Here is a 24,052-nt window from a genome sequence, read left to right on the forward strand (position 1 = left end):
ATCTTTGTGAGGCAGGAGGTGAGACTGAACACATGTTCATAGGTGCACATGTGTGCCTATGTGTGGAGATCAGAGGTCAAACTTGGATACCATTCTTCAGAAGCTGTCTATTTTAATTGGGGGGGGCAAGGTTTCTCACTGGCTTAGAACTTGTCAAGAAAGGTTAGTCTGGATGCTCAGTGACCCCCAGGGATTTGTCTGTTCCTGTTTCCTCAGTCCTGGGATTACAAGTGCATGCCACATGATTGGCTTTAAAAATGTTTTAAATGTATGTGTGAGTATAGGTATTTCACCTGCATTATGCCTGTGCCCCTGTATACCACCACTTACATGCCTGGTACCTAAGGGGGGCAGATGAGAATAACAGATCCCCTTGACTGGAGTTACAGATGGTGGTTGTGAGCACCATGTATGTGCTGGAAATCAAAGCTAGGTCTTCTTGAAGAACACCCAGAGCTCTTAACCACTGAGCCATCGATCCAGTCCCAGAACCAGCTTTTTTATGTGGGTTCTGGGGATCAAATTCAAGTACTTACATTTGCAGTACATGCACTTTACCAACTGAGCTATCTTTCTAGATATAGATGTTGGTTTTGAAAGAGATCTGTAACAATAACTCTTTCCACCAAGCTGCCCGAGCCCTGCCACCACATAGGCACCCAAAATAACACACAAAGATTTATATTAGGTACAATGCTGCTGGCCAGTTACTAGGATTTCTTATATGCTTGCTCTGTCTTAAGTATCAACCACAGCCATTAATCTATATACTTATAAAGACTTACCTTATGGAGGATGCCGGTGGCATGCATCCTCTTCCCAGGATCACATGGCAGCTCCACAGAGAAGAGAGGAGGAGGAAGAGAGTGATTTACTACTTGTCCCTGCTTATATTCTGAGTCTGCCTGCTATGTCACTTGTCACTTCCTGCCTGGATCACAAGACTTTACTACATTTCCCAGAATCCTCCTTGACTCCTAGTCCCACCTATGTGGCTTCCCTATTGGCCAACAGTGCTTTATTCAACAACCAATAAGATAAACATACACAGAAAGACCTCCCCCATCAGAGATCAGTCACTGAAGAGGAGTTTTGATTGCTACTCACCTGCAAGTGTGTCCTCAAGAAGGTTTTCCTTTTGGTATACTCAAAGTTGTTCCTCATCAAAAGATACAAAAGTGCAGACGCCTCATTCCTGGTTGAGCTAATCTTGGAAGTACAGCACTTTAAAACCTCATAGCAAAATGCAGCACACATGTTTACTCTTCCTTTGAAAAAGGCCGAGGGAAACTAAACAAGGAAAATAGAAACGAGTATCTGAGACTCTAATAAAATCCACCAATTATCAAGTGTCAACTGTGCCTCACCTAAAACTATGCTGGGTGCTTTAGAGGATAACAAGTCAATGTGAGATTAGACCTCTGTTCTCAAGGTAGTCTGACCTTGTTACCATACAGACAAGCATAGGTCAATGATAGGACACGTCAAGTCAGTATAGGAGTTACTACAAAAAATGTAAAGGTATTTGGCACAAATGCTGTCAATCTGAGAAGAGCCAAGAAGATAGCCAAGATAGTCCAAAACATATGAATAAATGAATGGCTGATGGGGTCTTCTAATGGGAAGAACAGTCTGCATTGCTTAGTGTTTGTTTCATACCTACGCTGTGTTCTAACATTCCATGTGTTGAGAGCACTATAACTAAAAGCCATTAGGAGTGAATTGATCTTTTTAAAAAATTTTTAACAACATAGCAGTAAGTGAAGTGTTTGTATATACCTGTTCATTTTCTACTCCATGAATAGTGCCAATTAAGACACATCTTGTCATAGAAAAAGAGTGCCCAAGTGGTCACCAAGTTCTCAAAACAACCAAGTAGCCTGCTGCTTTAAGAATGCACTCACCCTGTTGCTTTGTGGAAGATAAACTACATATCTAATGGGAGCTTCTTAGAATTTCCGATGCTTCCAAGTTGACACAAGCAAGCCGCTTCAGAATGCATAATGGCCACTTTTGTGGGGATTCTAATAGCTTCAGTGTCACCTACTCAAAATTATTTCTTGGAAACCTTGAATTTCAATCCACATTTCAAGAATTTATCTGCTGGTTTGTTTGTTTTTTTAACCTTTGTAGCAAGTGCAGTGTTAGGAAAGGCAATGAATGCTTAATAAATGCTTTCTGATGGGCAAATTGGGAAATCTAATAAAGTAGCACAGGATTAGATCAACTCTTACTAGACAAGATATTCTAGTATGAAAACATTTAAGGGTGGGCATAGCTGCGTACAGTGAATTCCTACAGTAAGTCTTCTTACATCACTTGAGGCATGAGCAATGGCCAAAATCATGAATAACTTCCTCAATGCTAGTTCTAATGTGTCCCTTTTATCTCACTTGCCCATTCCCTACCTCGTGAGGATGCTGATGCCCTTTTCCCCTCTGGCTTCCAGGACATCTTTCATTCTTGCCTTTCTTTTCTTTTTTTTTTTTTTTTTTTTTGCTACCTCTGTCACTGTTTCCTCTTTGTCTCTTTTACAGATGTCTCTTTCAACCCTTTCTGTGTTACCTTCTCCAATGTTATGATCTGATCCAAGCTTTTCCTTTATGTCCTTCCAGGGGAAATGCAGCCACTCTGCTGTGTTCCATTATATACTGATGCTCCCCCTACTATATTCCAGTTATACTACTATATTCCAGCCCTTTATGTTCTAGAATATTCCAAACTCTTTTCTAATGTAAGACATTTGCAAGAGCATGTACTTTCCCCTGGGCTGTTCTTCCTTAAACCGTTTGTTTGTCTAGGCCCTTGACATACTTCACATCTTACATATAAGGTATTAGCAGTTGGGGATGGTTCCCAAATTATGATGTCAAATGAAGAATTTCAAAAATTATAGTGGAGCAAAAGTAGTATATGTATTCATTAGAAATTTCAATGTCACGTCCTATGTTCTGTTCTCTTTCTGGATGCAATATGAGGTATGAAATTCATATGCCTGGGTGGTAACAGCAAGCCACAGCTCTCAAACAGATATGGGATCATGAGGGGAAACAACAAATGCCTTCCATGTGCTATGTTGGCAAAGCATGGTACTCAATAAATTATGTTGAAGGCCATTTTTACTCACTTAAACTATTTTCCACATAAAATGGGTTAATTGGACTGTTGCCACATCATAAGTTAAAGAACATTTGTACTCTATATTAGCATTTTGCTCATTTCTGTCCTAGAACTAAACATAATTATGAATTGTTCTGTTGTTCATTTTCTGTCTCTCCTGAACATCCTTAGGTCAGAGAGTATTCTTGTTTTGTATCTCTACAATCCTGTCTCCAGTAGAGCATTTGAGACTGTGCTCAGTAAATACAGAGAGGATGAATGGACATGACTCCAAGTCTAGCTCTCTGACCCAGAGCTCTCTCCAGATCCATGTATTTCAATGTTACAGAGACACCCTGAATTCAATACAAAACAGTATTCATTATTTTTTTACCTTAAGTATACTTTGTCCCCTAGATTTCAAATCTGACAAAACACCCACCATTTTATTGGTGAACTGGTGATCAAGTCCAATAAGTCTCTTCAATATATATTCTATCTCCCTACCCATGTGCCAATGACTTTTTCCAGGCTTTCATCTCTTTTTTTTTTACTACATTTTATTTACGTCTCTCTCTCTCTTTTTAACTATGTTTAGTACTGCAATCAATCTCATTTTTTCTTCTCCTCCTTTACTTCTTTCATTCATTCATCTGTGTTTCACTATGTAGCTCTGGCTGGCCTGGATGTTGCTACATAGACAAGGCTGCCCTTGAATTCAGAGATTTGCCTGCCTCTGCCTCCCAGCTAATGTCTTTCCTATACTATTTTTCAAGAGGTTTCCTTTCCCCTGGTCACACAGATTCTCTCTTAATACATATCTAATTGTGTTACTTCCCTGCTTTAAACCTTTCCATGCCTACCTGATTCCTAAAAAGTGAAGTCTAACTCTTACGATGACTGACTGTACACTTTTCTCCTTGGCATTTACACTTTCAGTTTCATCTCCTGAGTCCACACTAACTCCTCCACCTACTGCGGAAGGGAAACTTTTGCTAAGCTATAGCATTTTTATTTTTTCCTGGCCACACCCAGTTCTCCGTACAAACTTCATACCATGATGGCATCTGTTGATGTTCATGTATGTGTGCCTATATGTATCTTTATGTGTATGTTTTCATCTGTTGCACAGTTCGCCCTCAGGAATCTGTGCAATAACTACCTACCTAGTAACTGTTAAATGAATTGTGTCTACATGTACTTCCATTCATTTATCCTATCATGCTTGTAGAGAAGTAATTTTTCCATAGGTTCCTTTATTCTTAAAGTACATTGAAGAATGGAACAATTTTTAAAGCTTCAAATTTACCTAATTTCTGATTCTACTACATACAATGAAAGGTAGGACTTGTTCATTGGCAAGTTATTATGCAAGATCCCAGAGTTCTGAAAGTTAGTTTCTGCTTTCACTGTGCTTATGCACAGTTTTGAAAAATAAACAAGACTGGTGCTTCATCAGTACAGTGGATGGTGTTAGTCTTATCGTAGGATAAGCATGCCATAGAAAAACTGGCAAAGTTGGTGATTTAAAAATGACATTGGGGCTGGGAAGGTGGTCCCCTGGGTTGAATCCTGAGAGAGAAAAGATGATGCAGAAGGAGATGGAGACCCTTGAAAAAGGCCTACTGAAAATGTGAGGGTATAATGATAAAAGCAAAAGGTGGTTCTGCTTTTAGAGGATTCTTCACCAGCTTTTCAATACAGATTTTGCTATACTGTGCTTGTATGCACAGAGACAGCGGGAGGTAACGACCTGTGTTTGTGTGTGTCAGAACAATGATCCCCATTCCTCTGTCTTCGCTTGAGTGCCTAGCAGTTTGAAGTCACTCTTACCTTACTGATGAAGGATCTCAGTGAGGCAAAGACATGCTTCAGTGATACTTCAGATTGTCCATTTTTAAGAAAAGCAAGATGAATGTCAAACACTTTTTTCATTAATGGGTTGTGGCCATCATTATTTAAAAGTTGACTCTATAAAACATGAAAAACAAAACAAAACAAGTTTATAGAAGTGTTTGGTTTATCCCTCTTCCCCATATACAAGAGAACTAATTTTACTGTATGACCAATATCTGCTTATGAATCTGCTGTTTAGCTTTTGAAAGGCTTCAGACTATTGTAAGTATTTTAGTTGAGAATTTTCATGTGATCTTCAACTTAAATTGGAAAATTTGAAACACCATATAAACTACATGTATAATATTGAGCATGCCTTTAATCCCAGCACTCAGCAGGCAGAGGCAGGTGGATCTCTGTGAATTTGAGGCCAGCCTGGTCTACAGAGCAAGTTACAGGACAGCCAGGGCTGAACATGTCATGAATAAACAAAAAAAAGGAAGAAATAAAGGAAGGAAGGAAGGAAGGAAGGAAGGAAGGAAGGAAGGAAGGAAGGAAGACTAGCATTTAGAATAACTAAAAAAAATTACTCTTCCAATGGAATACATCAAAATACAAAATGAATATGAGAAGAATATTTCATCTCCTATTCCTCCTTCCTTTCTGTCTTCTTCATTTTCTTTTTTTCTTAAAGTTCTCTTTATGCAGCTCAGGGTGATCTAGAACTTGCTAAATACATAGCCCAGGCTGGCTCGAAGTCATGGTCCTCTGGCTGAGATTATTCATAGTCCAATCATGACTGGCTTGAAGGAATTTTTTTATTAACTTACACATTCAGAAACTTAAAAACAAATGTAAGGAAATTGGTCTTTGCATTTCTCTGGGAGACTAATAATTAAGACAAATAACAATTCTTTGTAAAAGTCTGTTATCTAATTTACTTTGGAAGTACACTTTGTGTAAGATATATTTATGCACTGGCAACACATTGAAACCTCCATGAGTTCAGAAAACAGATATGGCAACTGGCTGTTTAAATGTCTCTTGTAAATGGGCATAAAAAATAAATAGTACAGTTGTACAGAGATATCAGTTAATTTATGAAATTTGCTTTAAAATAAATCACCAAATGGCTCCAGTGGTAAAGTGTCTGTCTCTGTCTACTATGTGAAGGTCTGGGTTTAATCCCCAACACTGCAAAATAGAAAAAAATAAGGAAAGGGAAAAAAATCAAAATAAAAGCATTGGGGCTGGAGAGATGACTCTGTGGGTAAAAGTGCTTGGCATGAAAGCATGAGGAACTTAGTTCAAATTCCCAGGAACCATGTAAAATCAGACACAGTAGCACAAGCATCTGTAATCCCAGTGACTTCATGAAGATCACACATTCCCGTATGTCATCACCTCCATTTATTACCCCAGCCTTCAAAATACAAGTAAGTCAGTGGCACAATATGTGCTTTGCATGTATAAGGATATGATTCAATCCCCTGCACCAAAAATAGTAAGTTAGTATTTGTAAAGCGCTTAAGAGACTGATTGGTTTTTACCAAGAAATACATAAATATCTATTAAATAAATAAAAACATATCAAAAAAGCAGCAAGGAATGAAAGCCTAGTCATGAGACCCAATGTCCCATTCCAATGACATGCTGAAAAATAGATGTGTGTATTTTTTAAATCAAAACAAACCTAATGTTTTGTAAGGCTGCCTACTACAACTTCTTCTTTTTTGTTTTTTGTTGGGTTTTTTTGTTTGTTTGTTTTTTTTTTTTTTTTTTTTTTTGAGATGGGGTTTTTCCGTATAACAGCCTTGGCTGTCCTGGAACTTACTATGTAGAACTGGGTGGCCTGGAACTCGAAGAGATCCTCCTGCCTCTGTCTCCTGAGAGTTGGGATTAAAGGTGTGCACCACCACCACCCGGCTTACACCTCCTTGTTAGTAAGTTATTCAATTGTCCCTCACAATGTTTTTGAGGAGCATGGGGCAACTTTCCATGCTGTATCCAGAAGCCTAAAGAAATTAACTCTATTACTTAAGAAATGGGAGGAAACATACTGGCCTGCCTTGCCCTTAATACAAGGGGAGGGGCTTAGTCTTACTGCAACTTGATATGCCATGCTTTACTGAAATCCATGGGAGGCCCGCCCCTTTCTGAACAGAAACAGAGGCGGAGTGGATTGAGTGGGCAGAGGAGAGGTGGGGGCAGAGGATGGGAAGAGAGGAGGGAAGGGAAAATTCGATCAGGATGTAAAATAAATAAAGAAATTAAAAGAGTGAGAGGGGAGGGAAGCAAAAACAAACAAACAAAGCAAAGCGGCCCAAATAATCTCTACCTGAAGAGACAGTAGGTGTGATTCCCCCCTTTGGGGTCTCATACTCATGCTATTTACATTATGTTCGTGGAGTTTTTACTTTCAAAGCACCCTCACATTTATTATTTTATTTTACCCTTCCAACAAGCCTGCAAGCTAACTGACTTTACTCATTTGACAAATTAACGGAATGATGATTTGGGTGGAGAGAAAAGCAGCTGAGAAAACCCTGAAGAGCCAGTCAGTTAGCCTGAACATTATCCTTATGAGCTAGCTTGTTACAATGGCAATTTTGGCTGACTGATTCTCTCATGATTTCCAGTAAAAAAATCCTTTACTAGTAATTGAAATAAAATGTGAAAGGAAACCCTCCCTCCCTTCCTTCTTTCTCCCCCATCTCCTCCCTTTGTCTACATAGCCTTGGCTGACCTGGAGCTTGTTACCGGGAAATTTGTGGCTACTCTCAAGTTTGTGGCTACCCTCCTGTCTCTGTTGCCCAAGTCCTGACATCACGGTCATGTGTCACCAGACCTGACAGAAAACTGATTCTAAAGACAAATATAAAACAATAGAATTTGAGAGGCAGAAGGGATTAAGGACTTTTTAGTGTGAACACTTCACTTGAGTTTCAGTCATTTCCCAAGGTTATACCATAACACAGTCAAACTTGGCTTGCCACCAGTGTTTCCTCACTGCTCCTACCAGGTGTTTTCAAACTAAATTGTCCTCCCTCTGACAAGCTAGTTATCGTAAACCGTTTTCCTCTCAATGACACCAACTGAACTCAAACTCATCTTTACCTTGAAGCACTGGGTGAAAAATGATATGGTGTCTAGTACTGTCAGAGAAACTTCAGTAGCAGTATTGCCTTCCAGAAGTGCCTGGTGGAAAATGTCTGCTTCCGTTGTCGCAGAACCTAGGGTAAGAGAAGCAAATTAAACCAGGCCCGACACAGACTTACATAACGGCACTGAATGACTTCCTTTCAAAGCCTTAGTGAGACAGCCTTGCCTGCTTAGGAGCCCACAGTACCAACAGAACTACTGAGCTTCGCTGCACTTTCTGATCTATGGTCTGGCTTAATCATTCCCATTCACTTTTCACTCATGCTATCGGGGCAAAGTGATAGTCACTATCAGCATTCTATCAACAGCTCTGCGGCATGCCCTTAGATGTCCCCTTCTTTGGTGATGTGATCTCAGTAATGAGCAACGGTGATTTTAACTAGAAAATGATGTGGGAGTGTATCACAGGCCTTGCTGTCAACGTGGATGGAAAAAATGAGAAAGCCACACAAAATCAGTGTCCTATGGTTAGATGGCTTCAAGTCTGCCAGTGACGTGAGACTTGTTTCTATATCCCAGGCTACTTGTGGACGGACAGAAGCAGGCTCATTACACTTGTGCAAAAAGCAGAAACCTTTAAAATTTGCAATTTGTAAAAGTCCATGATCTTTTATCTCAGGGCCTACCTGCACAGGGCATTGTTTACCATTATCAGACTTCACAAAGCCAATTTTCCTGGCTTCTTTTTCTGTGGCCTTCGGAAGACCGAATGAAAATGAAAGTGTTTTTCCTCAGACTTTTGACTAATATTTGCTTTAGAGAGGGTACTTCCTCTTCATCCCCTGTTAGGCAAGATTTCTCTCCTTGTCCTCGATGCCTTCTTGGTGCCTTTTCCTTTTGAAATATACATTCAACAAATAGTATTGAGAGCTCATTTTTCTTATTTGGTGCTACTGGAGATTGAACATAAGGTTTCATGCATGCTAGGCAAGCACGCTACCACTGAGCTAGGTTCCTGGTTGTTGTTGTTGTTTTTATTTATTTTTGTATTTTTTATTGTATGAGACCAGATAAAATTTGCTTAGGCAGGCTTTGAACTTGTGAACTTCCTGCCTCACCCTCCTTGGTAGCTGGAATTACAGGCCTATACTACCAAGCCCAGCTACAGCTGATTCATTTCTGCAGTCAGCATGGGATATATATGTCATTAGTCATTAAATAAAAAAATAGTAATTTCAAATGAATATTATATATGCTATCTTATTAAGATATTAGTACTTTCTATTAAAATTATTGAAATTTAATGGAGCTAAAGAGCTGGCTCAGTAGTTTAGAGCACTTTCTGCTCTTCCAGAGGACCTAGGTTCATTGCCCAACACCCATATGGTGACTCACTCTCATTTGTAACTCCAGGTCCAGGGGATCAAAATGCCATCTTCTTGCCTTCACAGGCACAAGGCACACATATGGCGCACATAAATATATTTAGGCAAAATACCAATAAACTTAAAATAAAATAAATAAATCGAAAGTAATTGAAAATTAAAATTTGACAGTCGCAACAAAGAACATGTAGTATAAAAACATAATAACAGCAACTGCATAGAAAAATCCCTTAATACTAAAAAAGGATTCCAATCGCTTACAGTTGTTGAAAAATATCATGTTATTAAATAGCAGTGCATGCGGAAATTACAGAATATTACAAAATACATAGCAGAGATATGCAATTCTATCTCTTTGCATGAGAAATTATGGTAATTTAAACCAGGATTTAAGATTAAAAATGGATTTGGTGATGACTCAGTGGTTAAAGTGCTTGCCATGTAAGCATGAAGACCAGAGTTTGATCTGAAGAACCCAATGCTTGGGTGGGTTTGGAGTGTTGCTTGTAAGAAGGCAGAGATGGGGGAATCCCTGCAGCAAGTTGGCAAGTGAGACTAATCATATCTGGGTTTGACAGAGAGATCCTGCCTCACAGAATAAGGTAGACGTATAATTAACAAAGATTCCTGTTATCAACCTTGGACCACCACACACACCTCCACATACACTTGCACCCACACCCATGAACATACCTGTATACACACTACACACACAAACATGTGATTTTTTTTAGACAAAAAGATTAAACAGCACTACCAGGCTATTTCATATGGGTCCCCTCTCCCATGTTTACTTACTGTGATTAAGTGTGAATGAGCTTTCTAAGCTACTAAGATGCTGAAGCCGAGCCTGCATCACTCCTGACCTATTTCGAAGAGCTGGCATAGTTTGAGATTTTCGGTCTATTCCAAAGTGTTTTGATAGCCAGGCATCATGCACCCTAAAATAAAATTTCAAAGCAAGAACTGAAATAAAGCCAGGTGGTGGTGATGCACACCTTTAGTCCTGGCACTCAGGAAGCAGAGGCATACGGATTTCTGTTCGTTCAAGGCCAGCCTGGTCTACAAAGCAAGTTCCAGGACAGCTAGGGCTGTTAGATAGAGAAACCCTATCTAAAAACAAATGAACAACAACAAACAAAGAACATGAAGTGCTCCAGTAAAATACTTCATTGTTTGAATCTTTTAAACTAAAATGTGATTTTAGTTTGTGTTATTTGAGATAAATATAATTTATGTAATTTTATAAAAATAAAATTTTATAAGTATATTATATTCCAGATAAATATAATATGCTGCTCAAGAGTCTATCAACTATTACTTGGATTATATAAGGCCTGTAGGAAACTGTTAGTCATCTTTCCATCCTCTAAATTGTACAATAATTGTATAATAATAGAACCAATGCCTTTAGAAAGAGCTTCCCACTTCTATACTTGAGAAAGCAACTGGGGTTAAGTAGACAAGACTCCAATAATATTCAGTCTTTTTACAGGAAGAGAGGAAGGAGAAGAGAGAAGACAGACCCTGAAAATGGGAAGGGATTGGCATCAGATATTCAAGAATGAGTATCAATCCAGTCTCCTGGACTGCTTACAGCTGGGTCATATGTAAACTAAGGACAAAAAAGTTTGTCTGTCCTTTTATAAGCATGAGTTCGAAGTAACAGAAGCTGAGATGCCAAGGTATATGGTGCTAATGATCAGAGCAGCGCACAGTCCCAGGGAAAGGTGGTGAAAGCCGGAACTCTTATCATTTGAGCTCTATTGCTAGGCTATTCCAGAGACACAGCAATAACCCCATCCAAAGGCTTCAATGTGTGGAACTAAGCCAGGTGTGGTCACACATTTTATAATCCCAGACCTTGAGAAGTTGAAGCAAGAGGATCAGAAGTTCAAGGTCCTCCCTTGAGATAGAGCAAGTTCAAGGAAACTTGGGCCCCATGAGATTCTGTCACCAAAACCAAAACCAAAACCAAAACCAAAACCAAAGAAGAAAAAAGAACTGCTGTGGATTTTAACTTTGAAAAATATCCTATTTGGTGCTGGAGACATGGCTCAATGATTAAAGGTGCTTGCCACCAAACCTAACAAGTCAGATCCCTAGGACATACATGTTGGAAGGAGAGAACCCACTCCCACAAGTTGTCCTCTGACTTTCATACATTTGCCATGGTATGCACCTGTCTAAGTATGACACAAAATAAATACATTTCTAAAAGACTATATTTGAATTCCTTTATTGAGTACTTCTACTCCATACACACACATACACACTCATAACTGAAATAAGCAAGACCTTTCTTTGTCTTAGGGCCCTCCAATCATTCCTGATTTTGTTTTCCGGTGCTGGGAATTGAACCCAGGGCTTCACATGCTAAGAAAGCACTCAGCTGCTGAACTAGATTCCAAGCACAAATTTATTTTCCTTTTCTTCTTCTTCTTTTTTGGTGTTATTGGGAATTGAATTGAGAGCATTGTGCATGCTAAACAAATGCTTCATCACTGAGCTATGCACCTGAGCCCCCTCACAAATTTCTTTATAAACATTTAGGAGACAAAAGGATAAACAGATAATCCATAATGTAGATCCTAAGTGCTGTTGAGGGTTTCTATTCACCTTAGTATTTGGCAAAAGTTACACATTTTACAGCTACCCTGGCTTTTTTTATTTTCTGACTGACTACCTTATATTTAGTCGTTACTTAAGTCCTTCCATATCAATCTTAGTCATTACTCCTTTGAAAACACATATTGGTTCATATAAGTTTTAACGTTGAATTGGGTGGGATCCATTGAATAAATCACGGCTGCCTTCATGTTAACCTAAAATCAGTATCTTAGGTTTTATATGTCGTGGGTGAGACTGCTCTCTGTTGGAAAAGAAGGGAAAAATGGAAAGTTGCACTGCTGCAGGAATTACCTTGCTATGTTTCTTTTCCCCATATAGCGAAAGTGAAATAAACATACTCTAGAAATGAAAAAGACAACATGTTAGTCATATACTATTACCTGGTGCAATTTAACAACTATTAAGTAGAGAGTTTCATGCTCCAGAGATCAATTTACAAGAGCATACATTCCCACAGAAATAAATGTCCATGGGCTTGTCAAATGCTATCCACACATGCCAACATTAAAAGTCCCATGTCAATGTATATGACTGCAATGACAGGTTAAAAAAAAAAACTTGCCCATGTAAAACATCCTTTGTGTGCTGTAGTATTTCATAGCCAAGGTCGCTAGCACTCATTAAGACAAAACATGTTCCTTAATTATAGAAATGGGGGCAAACGCCATATTTTGTACAATGGTATTAAAATACTCTATTATTAATAAGCATGAACATATGAAAATAGGAAAAGTAACATTTAAATTCCTATGTGCTCACAGCTTCAACAGCTGTCACCAACAGTCTTGTCTAAGTTCCATGAAAAGCAGGCTAATCTTCCTCCACCCTCCCCTTCCTCCTGTCTCTTTTCAAACAGATTCTCAACATCAGTTGTCTTCAATGGGAATTATTTCCTGGCCTATTACCACTGTTTACTACAGCTGGGGAGATAGGTCAGGAAACTAGAAAGGAGACCATGAAGGGGAGAAAGAGGTCTTCAGGGAGGGTTAGTGAAAGGAAAAAATGGGAAAAATGAAGACACATTATGTGAAAGCAGAAACGGGACTGAGAGGAAAGAGGGGGCCAACAGGAGTGGGGAGGCGGTTAGAAGATGGGACAAGAAAGATCAACAGAAACAATTTGGATGAAAATGCCATAACGGGACTCTCATTATTTTGTATACTAATTAAAAAAAAAACTAATAAAAACATATATAGGAGAACCCCCTGAAATTTTAACTGCTAGATTTGAAAAAAAAATGTGAATCAATTGGTTATGTATCGATTACCCTCTTTGTATTTTACATGTTCATATAAATCATAACTATAATACATATGTACTATTTATATGAAAATGTTTACATTTCCTTCTGGGCATTATTTTCCTTTTAGCTTTAGGGAACAATAACATTGTAGCTCAGTCTATGACACTTTTCAATCATTACAGTTGGTTTCCCCAAGTGTTTTAAAATACCTGTAGGTGTATATTTCTAGATAGATCTATAAAACTATATCTCTGCTCCCGAAGTGAGTAGTATTTAGAATTATTCAGCTCTATGTAAGAGTTCGAGATTTAAATTCTGTCTGTTCATTAATCCATTATATCTACTTCAATGAACAATACAGGCCAGCTGATAGCATTTTAGTTTCCTAGCTTTCAGGGGCATACTGAACTGCCCTCCACCTGTAGGATCACTAGATAAGAGTTCTTCTATGGGATCACAAGTATTGTGCCGCCTTGCTTTGCTTTGGTCACTGGGTGAAGAACGCCAGACTCTAGATTATTAAGGAAATTTAACATTTTCTACATTATTTGCAAATGAGCTGCTGAAAAGAGAAAAACTGTAATAGCTAAACTCTTTCAGGTAACTTTTTCCAAATAAGCAGAACATTTAGGAAAACACCGCAACTTACTCTAGAAGTATGAGAATGTTTATGAGTTCCTGGGGAGAAACTTTATTCCAGTACGTCAAGAGAGTATCTGAAAAATAGCAGAAATAAGGCGTTAGAACTGAGATCAAAGAAGTAAGTGAGCCTAGCGTCACCCATCACCACACACGTCATCATTTTTCTTCCTACTGCCCAACACCCACACATGTATATATATTCGAAACTGACCTCAAATCCACTATGTAGCTGAGGATAGCTAAATAGCTAAGACTCCTAATCCTCTTGCCTCCACTTCAAGAGTGCTGGAATTATAGGTCTGCACCACCAAGGGGGCTTCGCCTTCCCCTTTCTTTAGACCGGATTTCACTATGAGACCCAGGCTGGCCTTAAACTGACAAGTGCCCAGATGTTCTGCTTCCTGTGCTACCTCCTGCATGCTGGGATTACAAATGTGTTTCATCACACTGTGAGCAGAATAATACACATACATATTTTTTTTGCATTGGTTTCAAATGTATCATGGAATATTTATTTCAGCTTCTAACCTTTTTTATTTACTTTGTAAATGTCCTTTGGGGTGGTTTGCTCCAATCTTCCTATCATAGCTGAAGACAAAATAAGGCAAGTTTTGTTTATCTTTTACACCCAAGGCTTAGCCAACTCTAAAATTTCTCAAACAACGGTAGGTTTCTGGACATTTTTCTTAAGAGTCAGGTGCCTTTATCTGCTACTCCAAGGACTTTGTTAACCAACACATCTAAGAACTTTAGACAAGGAGGTAGATTCCTTTTCTTCCCTTTTCCTCTTTGTATAATAAGTCTGTCTATGCTTCCAACTATTTCAGACAGAAGAATGGTTTAAATCTATCTCATGTAAGTCTCTTTAACCTATTTCTTTCATTTTCGTAATATATTTTTTCTGACCTACCTACCTATCTATAGGTTTTTATTTTTGTTTGTTTGAGACAGGGTCTCATAATCCAGATTGGCCTTGAACTCCTCCTGATCCTCTTGCCTCTACCCCCCAAGTGATAAGATAAAGGGAATGTACCACCCTTGCTCAGCTCTGATTATAAATAAATAAATAATAAAAACTATTTAATTTTGTCAGTATGCAACTTTCTTTTTTATATTCCTCTGATATAGCGAATAGCATTGGCTATCCCTATTGTAAATGACAAAACCTTTTATCATAGAAAGTAAATGGCTCCCTTTCTACCCAAGCTTTTGGTAGACATGGATTGTGGAGACAGTGCTGACGTCATAAGGCAGAATGAAGGGGTTTGATATTGCTTCTCCCATTTTGTAATGTATTTGTTTTTCTAATACTGGATCAAACCTAGTAGTCTGTATGTGTTGGAAAGTGCTCTATCATGGAGGTACATTATCGGTTCTTTTTAAAAGTACTTTTACAGTGACATTTATTATTACATTTATTGTGTGGGAGCATGTTTGAGCTGCAACACTTGTAGAAGTTGGAGGACAACATGAGAGTTGAGTCCTCTGCCTCACGGACTGAATTAGGGTTACACAGCAATGGTCTCTGCCATTGCCAGCTAGCTCCCTGGCCCAGGTCCTGGTGGGGTCCTGGTATGCAGCTCCGGTTGGCCTTAAACTCCCCATTCCCCTGCCTCTGCCTCCCGATTGTTGGGATTATAAAGCGTTTGCTAGATTTTTATTTTTAAACTGGTGTCTAGCGTCTCACGAAATAGTAAAAGTTGGCCTATAACCCACAATGTTCTCATGTCAGTCTCCCAGAGTAGCGTTACAGCATGGGTCACTCACTGTCCTCAGCTTACTCCCAAGGTTTTTATAAAACCACTAACATTGACAGTTTTCAATGATTCTACAATATTAGTCATTAATAATAAAATAGTTTTGATATGATTTGTCCTAAAATATGATTTGTCCTAAAAGATTAAGCTAACAGCAATCTCAGTCCTCCCTGCTCTGCCTGGCCTTTTGGTATCGTCCAAGAGGGAAAAAAGGGGGCGGGGCGGGCGGGCGGGGCGAGGCGGGGCGGGTGGCGGTTGCGTGCATGCGCATGCTCCCTCAGCTGTTTCTGGCTTTCCCGCCTGTCCTCAGAGGGCGGTGGTGCCATTTTAGAAGGCGGTGGGCATTTCTCGCCTGTGCGCTGACCTTTTTTTTTTTTTTTTTTTTTTTTTTCCCCCTCTTTAAGCTTTTGGCTTCTTTCTAGGAAAAAGAAACAGTGCCTTTTTGTTGGTCCTGAACCTGCTTCCCCGGACTGAGTCTTAAGGCAGCTCCTTGGCAGGTCTGTGAAGGGGAGGCCGGGGCCAAGCCGGGTGAGGCCTGTGAGGCGCGTTTGTCGCCTCCGTGGGCAGGACCGCAGGTATTAGTGTTCCCCTCAGAGGCTCCTCTGCCATTTAGTCCGTGGCACCGCCAAGCCAGTGGCCGCAGCTCCACAGTTACACATTGGTCAGTGACGACTGCCGGTCACAAGCAGGTGCCAAGTTCTCAGCGGACTGTTTTCCCGCTATTCTGTCAGTGGTGCCGCCTGGCCCTAACCCTCCTCTCTTGGTTCCCAATAAGTGAGAGAAGATGCAGGCTGCCAGTAGCAGTAGTGAAGATAGGGGAGGTGGTAAAACATTCTCCGGGCCAGGTAAAACTAAGCTTAGTGTAAGCGATCTGGTGTCTGATGATTTTAAAAAGGCGTGGTTAGCGCTGAAAGACATCCACGATAAAGAGCTTCACCGTTTACAAATGAAATTGACCAATATGAGGAAAGCCAGGTTGACCGAGGGAAGGCGGTATGGCCCAGTAGCAAAGAATAAACCAGGGACAGCGATACATGACACCTATGATCCTAAATTATGTGACCGCTGTTTAATGAATGAAACATACAGGAATGTGCTACAGAAAGAATTTAGTAACATGCAACAAAAAAATCTAGTGAAGATTGCTGAGCTCACTGTAGAAAATAACATATTAAAAGAAGAAAATAGAAAGCTTTCTGAAAAACTAAAAGCAAACCAGCCACGTGTTCGTTTGAGTTTTTCTGATAGTGATTATGATGACGTAACCAATGGGGCTCAAATGAAAAAGAAACAAGTTTATACAGTAAAGGAGCCTCCCCAATCACTACAGTTGTTTCCTAGGCAAGTCATGCAACCACATATCGAACAGAAAAAATCTGTAGATCATTTGAATGTAGAAACAAGTCCAGGTAATAATCCAACTCCAGGAAGCAGTGAGGGAATCTTCGAGGTGCCAGAAACCTCTTTTGTGGATTCTCCCACTGTTGACGATAATTTTTCCAAAGAGGTCAATGTCTTTCCCTCATGTACAGCTTACTCTTTAACAACTACATTGGAGGCTTCAAAGAAAGATGATGTGAATAGTGTCTCTAGTGTTTTTGAAGTAAAGGAAAAGACCTGCACACAAAAATGGGAAAAAAATACCTTTACCTGGAGCCTTTCCAGCATTTCCTCTGGAGAACCTATCATAATGGTATCTGAAACCTCAGAGGAAAGTATGCCTTGTAATCCTAAAAAAGTATTGCCACCTTTGACAAAAAAAAATGAACCAAGTAGTACACAGGGATTTCCTGTGGACTGTACTTCAAAATGTAGTCAGAAAAGGAGATTATCATTCTCTGGTATCAGTCACAAAAATGACATTTCAATGAAATCTAGTACTGCTCCTTTACCTTCCAGGGGAGAAACTCCTCAGAGCAATACTGATGAACCTGAAAATGTAAGACCTTCGGAAAAGAAACATAAAAATAAAATCGAGTGTGTCCCTTCAGGGTCTATGTTGAAAAGAAAAGTCAGCAAATAGAAAGGAACTTGTTACTGTTACTGTAAATTCAGACTATGAAACTAATAATGACTAAAGCAATATGACTCTTTAACACATGCCCTTTAGGACGCTAAAATAGTGAATTGCTGTTAGTAAAATGTAGAGGCCAGAGAAGGATACTCTTTAGAACACCCCTGTCCCTCAAAGCTACAATTGTATGCAAGTAGAATAGAAATTTACATTAAATTTACTAAGGCTATAACAAAATTTTAGAAGCTATGAACATCTGAATGATAGGAACTTGTAAGAGCTCAATATATAAATGAATATAGAGTAATGAAAATACTATTTACTGGACAAGATAGGGTCACTAGAACCAACCTATTGAAAAAGATCCAGAAGTAAACATTTTTTAGAATAATACAAGTATGACTTTATGACATGCAGGTGACTTTAAACATGAAAAGATAGAGATTTGATATAGATAACATGAGTTATTGAAAATGACCTCTCTGAAATAGCAAAGCAAGAATGGAAAAACAACCTAATTAATATGGGCAAAATATTTGGCAGACTAAGCAAAGTTATATTTGTAAGAAGAACTATTATGTTCATAAGAAAGAGAAGTCTTGGTTTTATCTGTGGCATCAAAACATGCATCCAGACTTGTCTGGTTAGCAAAGTATGTGGTGATTGTGCCTGTGTGTATGTGTGTACACTGGACTGGAAGGAGAGAAGTATTCAGCAACTAATGTATCTCTCCTCTCCCCCTATTCTTTGTCCTTTTACTTTCTTTGTGCTCAGAGATACCAAAGTATTTATCTTTTGCATTTTCCCCATATATCTCTTGGATATCATTTTTATTGTTGGCTCTTGGAATAAATGAGCAGATGAATTAGTGGTACGGGAATACTCACAAGAGTATTCCCATACCATAATTTTTTTCATTCCAAGAGCCACCAATATAGTATTTCTTTCAGTATTACAAAACTATTATAATTGGGATGAAATGTTTTAGAATATTCATGGTTTTAATAAAGAAACTCCATTAACATCACAATCAATTTCCATATTCTCCCACTTTTTATCTTTGTTGGAAGGCAAAAGCATGAGTTGTGGTTGTTGTTAGGTAATCTGTTATTTCCTGAAATGAACCTGTGATTTTAAAAATTGTTTAACTTCTTTTCCATAACATGGAGGCACATCACAGAGCTTCAATCTAATTTTGACAGTTTACTACTAAGTTGTAAATTTCTGAATTCAATAGATTGCAGACTTATTTATATTGTTTTTTGGTATCAATGGTAGAATCCCACCCCTTAAGAGACTGATTAGCCTGTGCTACATAGTGAGTTTCAGGCCAAGCTAAACAAAAATGGTGAGATTCCATCTCAAATAGAAAAAAATTCAAAATAAAATTTTTAAGTTGTATTAATATATTTCCATTTATATGTGGCTAATGGTATTAATATTTCTGCAGCTAATTGGCTATCAACTTACCTAATAATCTGTTATTTGCATAACTTGTATTATATAATTTTATTTGTGGTATTACTTTTATAATTTGTATTATTCATATTACTTACATTATTTTGTACTATCACAAAAAGTATGTTTACTAAAAATTGGTAAAGATATTTTGGGAGTATAGCTCATGTGCCCAGCCCGAGGTTTCATCCCCAGTATCAGAAAAAAAATTAAAATGAAAAATAGTTGAGCATGCTAGCAATTGTCTCTAGTCTCAACATTTGGAATATAGGCAAGAGAATTGTGAATTCAAGAACATCCTTGACTACAAAAATTAACATACTGTTGTATTGATATACTACAGAATTCGTTATTCACATCTGACTAATCTGTTTTAATGTTTATGTGTCACAAAATAAAGTGTCTGATAGTTAATAAAATGGATAAAAATAGACTGGGTGTATATAGCTCATGTACTAGGTCCTGGGTTCATGTCTCTAGTAACAAAAAAAAATTCAAAATTATGACCTAGGTATTTGGCTTGACAGTGAAGCACTCACATATGCATGTGCAAGGCCCTGGGTTTGTCATCTGACACCAGGAGGAAAAAATGAAACAGCCAAGTGTGGTGGGGAAAAAAACAAAACAACCAAGTGTGGTGTGTACCCTTGTGATTGTAGCACTAAGGAGGCTGAAGCAAGAAGATCAGGAGATGCTATCTTTGGGTAAATAGTAAGACCCTGTCCCCAAAAAATACATAAATTGGGGCTGAAAAGATGACTCAGCAGGTGAGAACACTTGTTGCTCTTGCAGAGGACCTGCGTTCAGTTCCCAGCACCCACATGGTGGCTTATAACCACCTGTATCTCCAGTTCCAGGGGATCTCATGCTCTCTCCTGACCTCTGCAGGCACCAAACATACATGTGGTACACATACACATAAAAAATAAAATAAGCAGGGCATGGGGGTGCATGCCTTTAATCCCAGCACTTGAGAGGCAAAGCATAGCCCTATACAGCAAATTCGAGGCCATGTAGGGTTACATAATGAGAGTGTTTCAAACACAAAAGAAAACAATGAATAAATGAGTAAATAAATAAATAATCAAAAAATCAAAATAAAACATTAAAGACACTTTAATTACAAAATAGTTACATGTTTATGGTGAATTTATTTTAAATTTACTTACTGATTTTTGCAGTGCTGAGAAATTTTTTCTTTTTTTAGAGCTAGGAATTGAACCCTGGGTCTTACATAAGCTAGCCATGTGCTGTACCATTGGAACCTCCCCTAGTTTACATTTACTTTGTTGTTAATTGTATAAATTTATGAGAAATACAATGTTATCTACAATGTTACCTGTGTATACTGTATAATGCCCACTTATGTGGATTTTATGTTCTTTAGACTTGCATACATTTTGAGCAAAATATTGAGAAATGGAAGCAGCGGGTGAGAATTGTATAAATAAATGTGGCATCTGAGAGAAAGTAATTTTATTTTAACTTTTGACAATATATAGTTAATCCTTTGTTTATTGACAGTCAAGGTTTAAAAGAGAAACTAGTATTGTTAGCAGGTAATACCATTCTTTTCCAAGAAGAGAAGCAGCCTGACAGCCTAACTCCAGTGGTGCTCCAGAGACAGTGGCTGACTCCAGACAATGCCAGTGGTGCTCCAGAGACAGTGACTAACTCCAGACAATGCCAGTGGTGCTGCAGAGACAATAGTGGCATCCCCTACCTTCAGAAAACCCTGTATTTTTTGTTTCTGTTTTTATGTTTTTCAAATCCTGGGTCAAATAAAAGCTAAAATGTTAACTTTTTCTTGTGGTTATTGCCTTCTTGTTATATTAACTACTTAACATATTTTATGCTTTGAATAAAAATCCTTTAAAATTGTTGCATAATTTTTAGACATTAATCAAGTTATTTTAAAATTATATCAAAGACTAAAATCCACAGAAACCTTAATGTTCATCTTAAGGGATATTTTATGACTTACATCTTTAAAGATCTGTTTGTAATATGCATATTCTCAGTTTTACAGGCCTGAACCTATGAGGGGGGATGTCTAGTAGAGTTCCTGCTGTATATGCTCATTTCTCACCTTCAGAAATCATCTTTACTATATATAAATAGCACATCAGGAGGTTTCTGATTTCATACTGATCCAGACGATTATACTGGGATACACTACTCCTTGAAGAACTCTGCCGGGTCTGTGAGGTAAAAGAGAGAAGACTTAGAAGAACAATGTGGCAATTTTACACAGCCTTAAACTCAATTATTTTTTAACTACATGTCCTATTTGGGAAAACTATAAATACAAATTTTATGCCATATTTGACAGATAAATGTCTGTTTCTTCATTGCTATAGTACCTAGTAGTATCACTGGAAATGACTTTGGGGTCTTCAGAAAGACATACCCATTAATTATGTATTTAGGTTTTACTCCCATATGCTTTGTGTTGTGATAGCAGAAATTTAAAATACATATAACTTTCAAGAATTGCTTTTACATGGAAGAGGGAGTTAAGGTATGGGAAAATATGATAAACATTTTAGGGCTAGAGATAAAGCTCAGAAGTAGATCCCTTGCCTATCATATGCAAGTTCCTCAGTGTAATTCCCCATTGCTGCCTAAAAACTACACTTTTAAATTTGAATAATACTTAGAATGTATTAATATCTAACCCCCATCATCAAATAATCTATTTTAAATGTGCTAATTATACAATAATTAAAATACCAGGGGGCCAGGTAATATTTCCAAATTATATCAAAGTAATGATGTTCCTGTTATTTAATGAGGTCTGTTTAAATACCAAATAATGGCAAGATCTCGTTTATTTGAGGTTTTATATAAGTAGAATAACAAGAATACAAAGTTTACCCTTGCTAATAAATCAGCACTCTGAGCTGAGCTATTAGGATACATAGAACTATGGTAGGGACTTACTAAGAACTTTGAGTTGGAGTGAAACAAACCTCGGTTCTGACTGCTTGTCAGCCATTTATCTACTAGTAAGTTGTTTAATTGATATGACCTTATCTATGATGGTATCATTACAATTCAAAATAGTGTGAACTAGGAACCTGTGTGAATAATTTACTATTTACCCAAAGGCTCAAAGATGTATATTCCAGTGGGTCTTAAGGGTTGCTTCCCAACCAGCAGAAGGGGCACCACCTGGGGGACTTAGAAATGAAAATTAGCAGGCCCTGTTTCAGACCTACTGACCCTCTGAGGGTGAGGTGCAGCCATTAATGTTTAAGCTCACAGGTGACTGACGCACACTGAACATGCATCAAAATTGTAGGAAAATTGTTGATTTCTAAACATGGGGTCAGGTGTGGCTGGCTTAAGTCAAAATCCCAGTTTCACTTAAAAACTGGAATAGGAGTTCATTATTTCAAAAAATATTTTACAGATCCTTCTAAGTAATATATGATTTTACATAGTGTCACAGAACTCCACTGTCTACAATGTGGTATTTTGGCCTCAGGGCAGACACATTTTACATTTTAATGTTAGGCTTAAAACAATATAATAGAACAGTTAGAGGACTTCAAGACCTTGAGTAATGCTGAGACTCTGAGACTATCAATTTGAGGACCTAAAGTTTCTCTCAAATTAAATGTTATTTTTATTTTTTGAACCTATTCCTCATGCTGGGATGTCACACCCAGCCTTGATACAGGGGGAGGAGTTTGGTCCTACCTCAACTTGATATGCCATGCTTTGTTGACTCCCATGGGAGGCCTGGCCCTTTCTAAACAGAGATGGAGGAGTGGATAGGGGGTTAGATGGGAGGGGGGAATGGGATGAGAGCAAGGAGTGGAAACTGTTCAGTATGTAAAATAAATGAAAAAAATTAACTAATAAAAATGTTACTTTTAAAAAAGAAAGACTGAATCATCTCTGTGCTGATATGTTTTGATTAAAATACAAGGCAGTTTAGAAATTTTAAACTGGAACCTCCCCTCTAGGTTACAGTGAACTACAGAAAAAGAAGACAGAGTTCGACTGCCTGAGGACAATTGCCTTACTCCCTATAAACAGTATTAACCAGGTAAACTGGGCATTGTGGTATTTGCCTGTCATTACAATTACTCAGGAGGATGAGACAGGAAGATTGCTTAAGTCCTGAAGTCTGAGATCAGCCTGAGCAACATAATAAGACCCCAGTTCAAAGCGGTAAATTGGAGGTGGAAGCAGGAGATTGTGAGTTCAAGGCTTGTATGGGCAACATAAGGAGCTTGAGGCATGCTTGAACTTTGTAGCAAAACCTTGTCTCAAATTACTCCTAAAAAATTCATACTAACTATGCTTAAGGTTGGGGGAGGGGAGAGACATCCACGTAGCAGCGGCAGGGATAGGAATGTGGGATGCATTTTACAGATCCAAAATAGACTATAGGAAAAAATACAGCTGCAAGTTTATTTTAAAAGATTTTGGTAACCTAGTCACCAGGTTATCCTATATGTTTAGGTTCTTACATTTTCACCAGGGTTGCTAGAATCAGGGAATCCTGTTGCTCCTTCAGGGAGGAGGGAACCTCTTGAATCCTCCCTCTTAATTCCATGACCATTTTGAAAAGACCCATAGGCTGGAAAGAAGACCAAGTTCTTGTTAGCAACAGGAAGAAGCATCTAATTTTAAAACTAAGTACTACATTATTTTAAATATATATAATCAGTTAATGGATCTGGTCTTTTAAAATGTTAAATTCATATATCAAAACACCACAGGAAAACAAGTAAAGGTGAAGTGATTTTCCTCTCTCAAAACAATTTGTTATGTATTACAATTCCTTGGAAGTCATGTAATAAAGCCACGCATTCACAGGACAGCTTATCTATGTTATAGGTAAAGAAACAAGCCTAGAAAAGGAAGTGTC

At 38.2% G+C, this 24,052-nt stretch overlaps 1 protein-coding gene across 2 annotated transcripts in view; it reads right to left on the bottom strand.

Moving 5' to 3' along the window:
• The window catches only part of Dock11 (dedicator of cytokinesis 11), a 185,553-nt gene that overhangs the window by 38,462 nt on the left and 123,039 nt on the right, over positions 1–24,052 (bottom strand). For both annotated transcript variants that reach the window (XM_027431983.2, XM_027431984.2), the window contains 8 exons: positions 23,652–23,761; positions 21,257–21,368; positions 13,946–14,012; positions 12,345–12,392; positions 10,221–10,363; positions 8,053–8,168; positions 4,933–5,070; positions 1,108–1,290 (listed from right to left, as the gene is read on the bottom strand). In XM_027431983.2, coding sequence (XP_027287784.1) covers positions 1,108–1,290; positions 4,933–5,070; positions 8,053–8,168; positions 10,221–10,363; positions 12,345–12,392; positions 13,946–14,012; positions 21,257–21,368; positions 23,652–23,761 — 917 coding nt within the window. The remainder of the gene's footprint in view (positions 1–1,107; positions 1,291–4,932; positions 5,071–8,052; positions 8,169–10,220; positions 10,364–12,344; positions 12,393–13,945; positions 14,013–21,256; positions 21,369–23,651; positions 23,762–24,052) is intronic.

This window comes from Cricetulus griseus, chromosome X, assembly GCF_003668045.3.
Source record: "Cricetulus griseus strain 17A/GY chromosome X, alternate assembly CriGri-PICRH-1.0, whole genome shotgun sequence".
Taxonomy (NCBI): domain Eukaryota; kingdom Metazoa; phylum Chordata; class Mammalia; order Rodentia; family Cricetidae; genus Cricetulus; species Cricetulus griseus.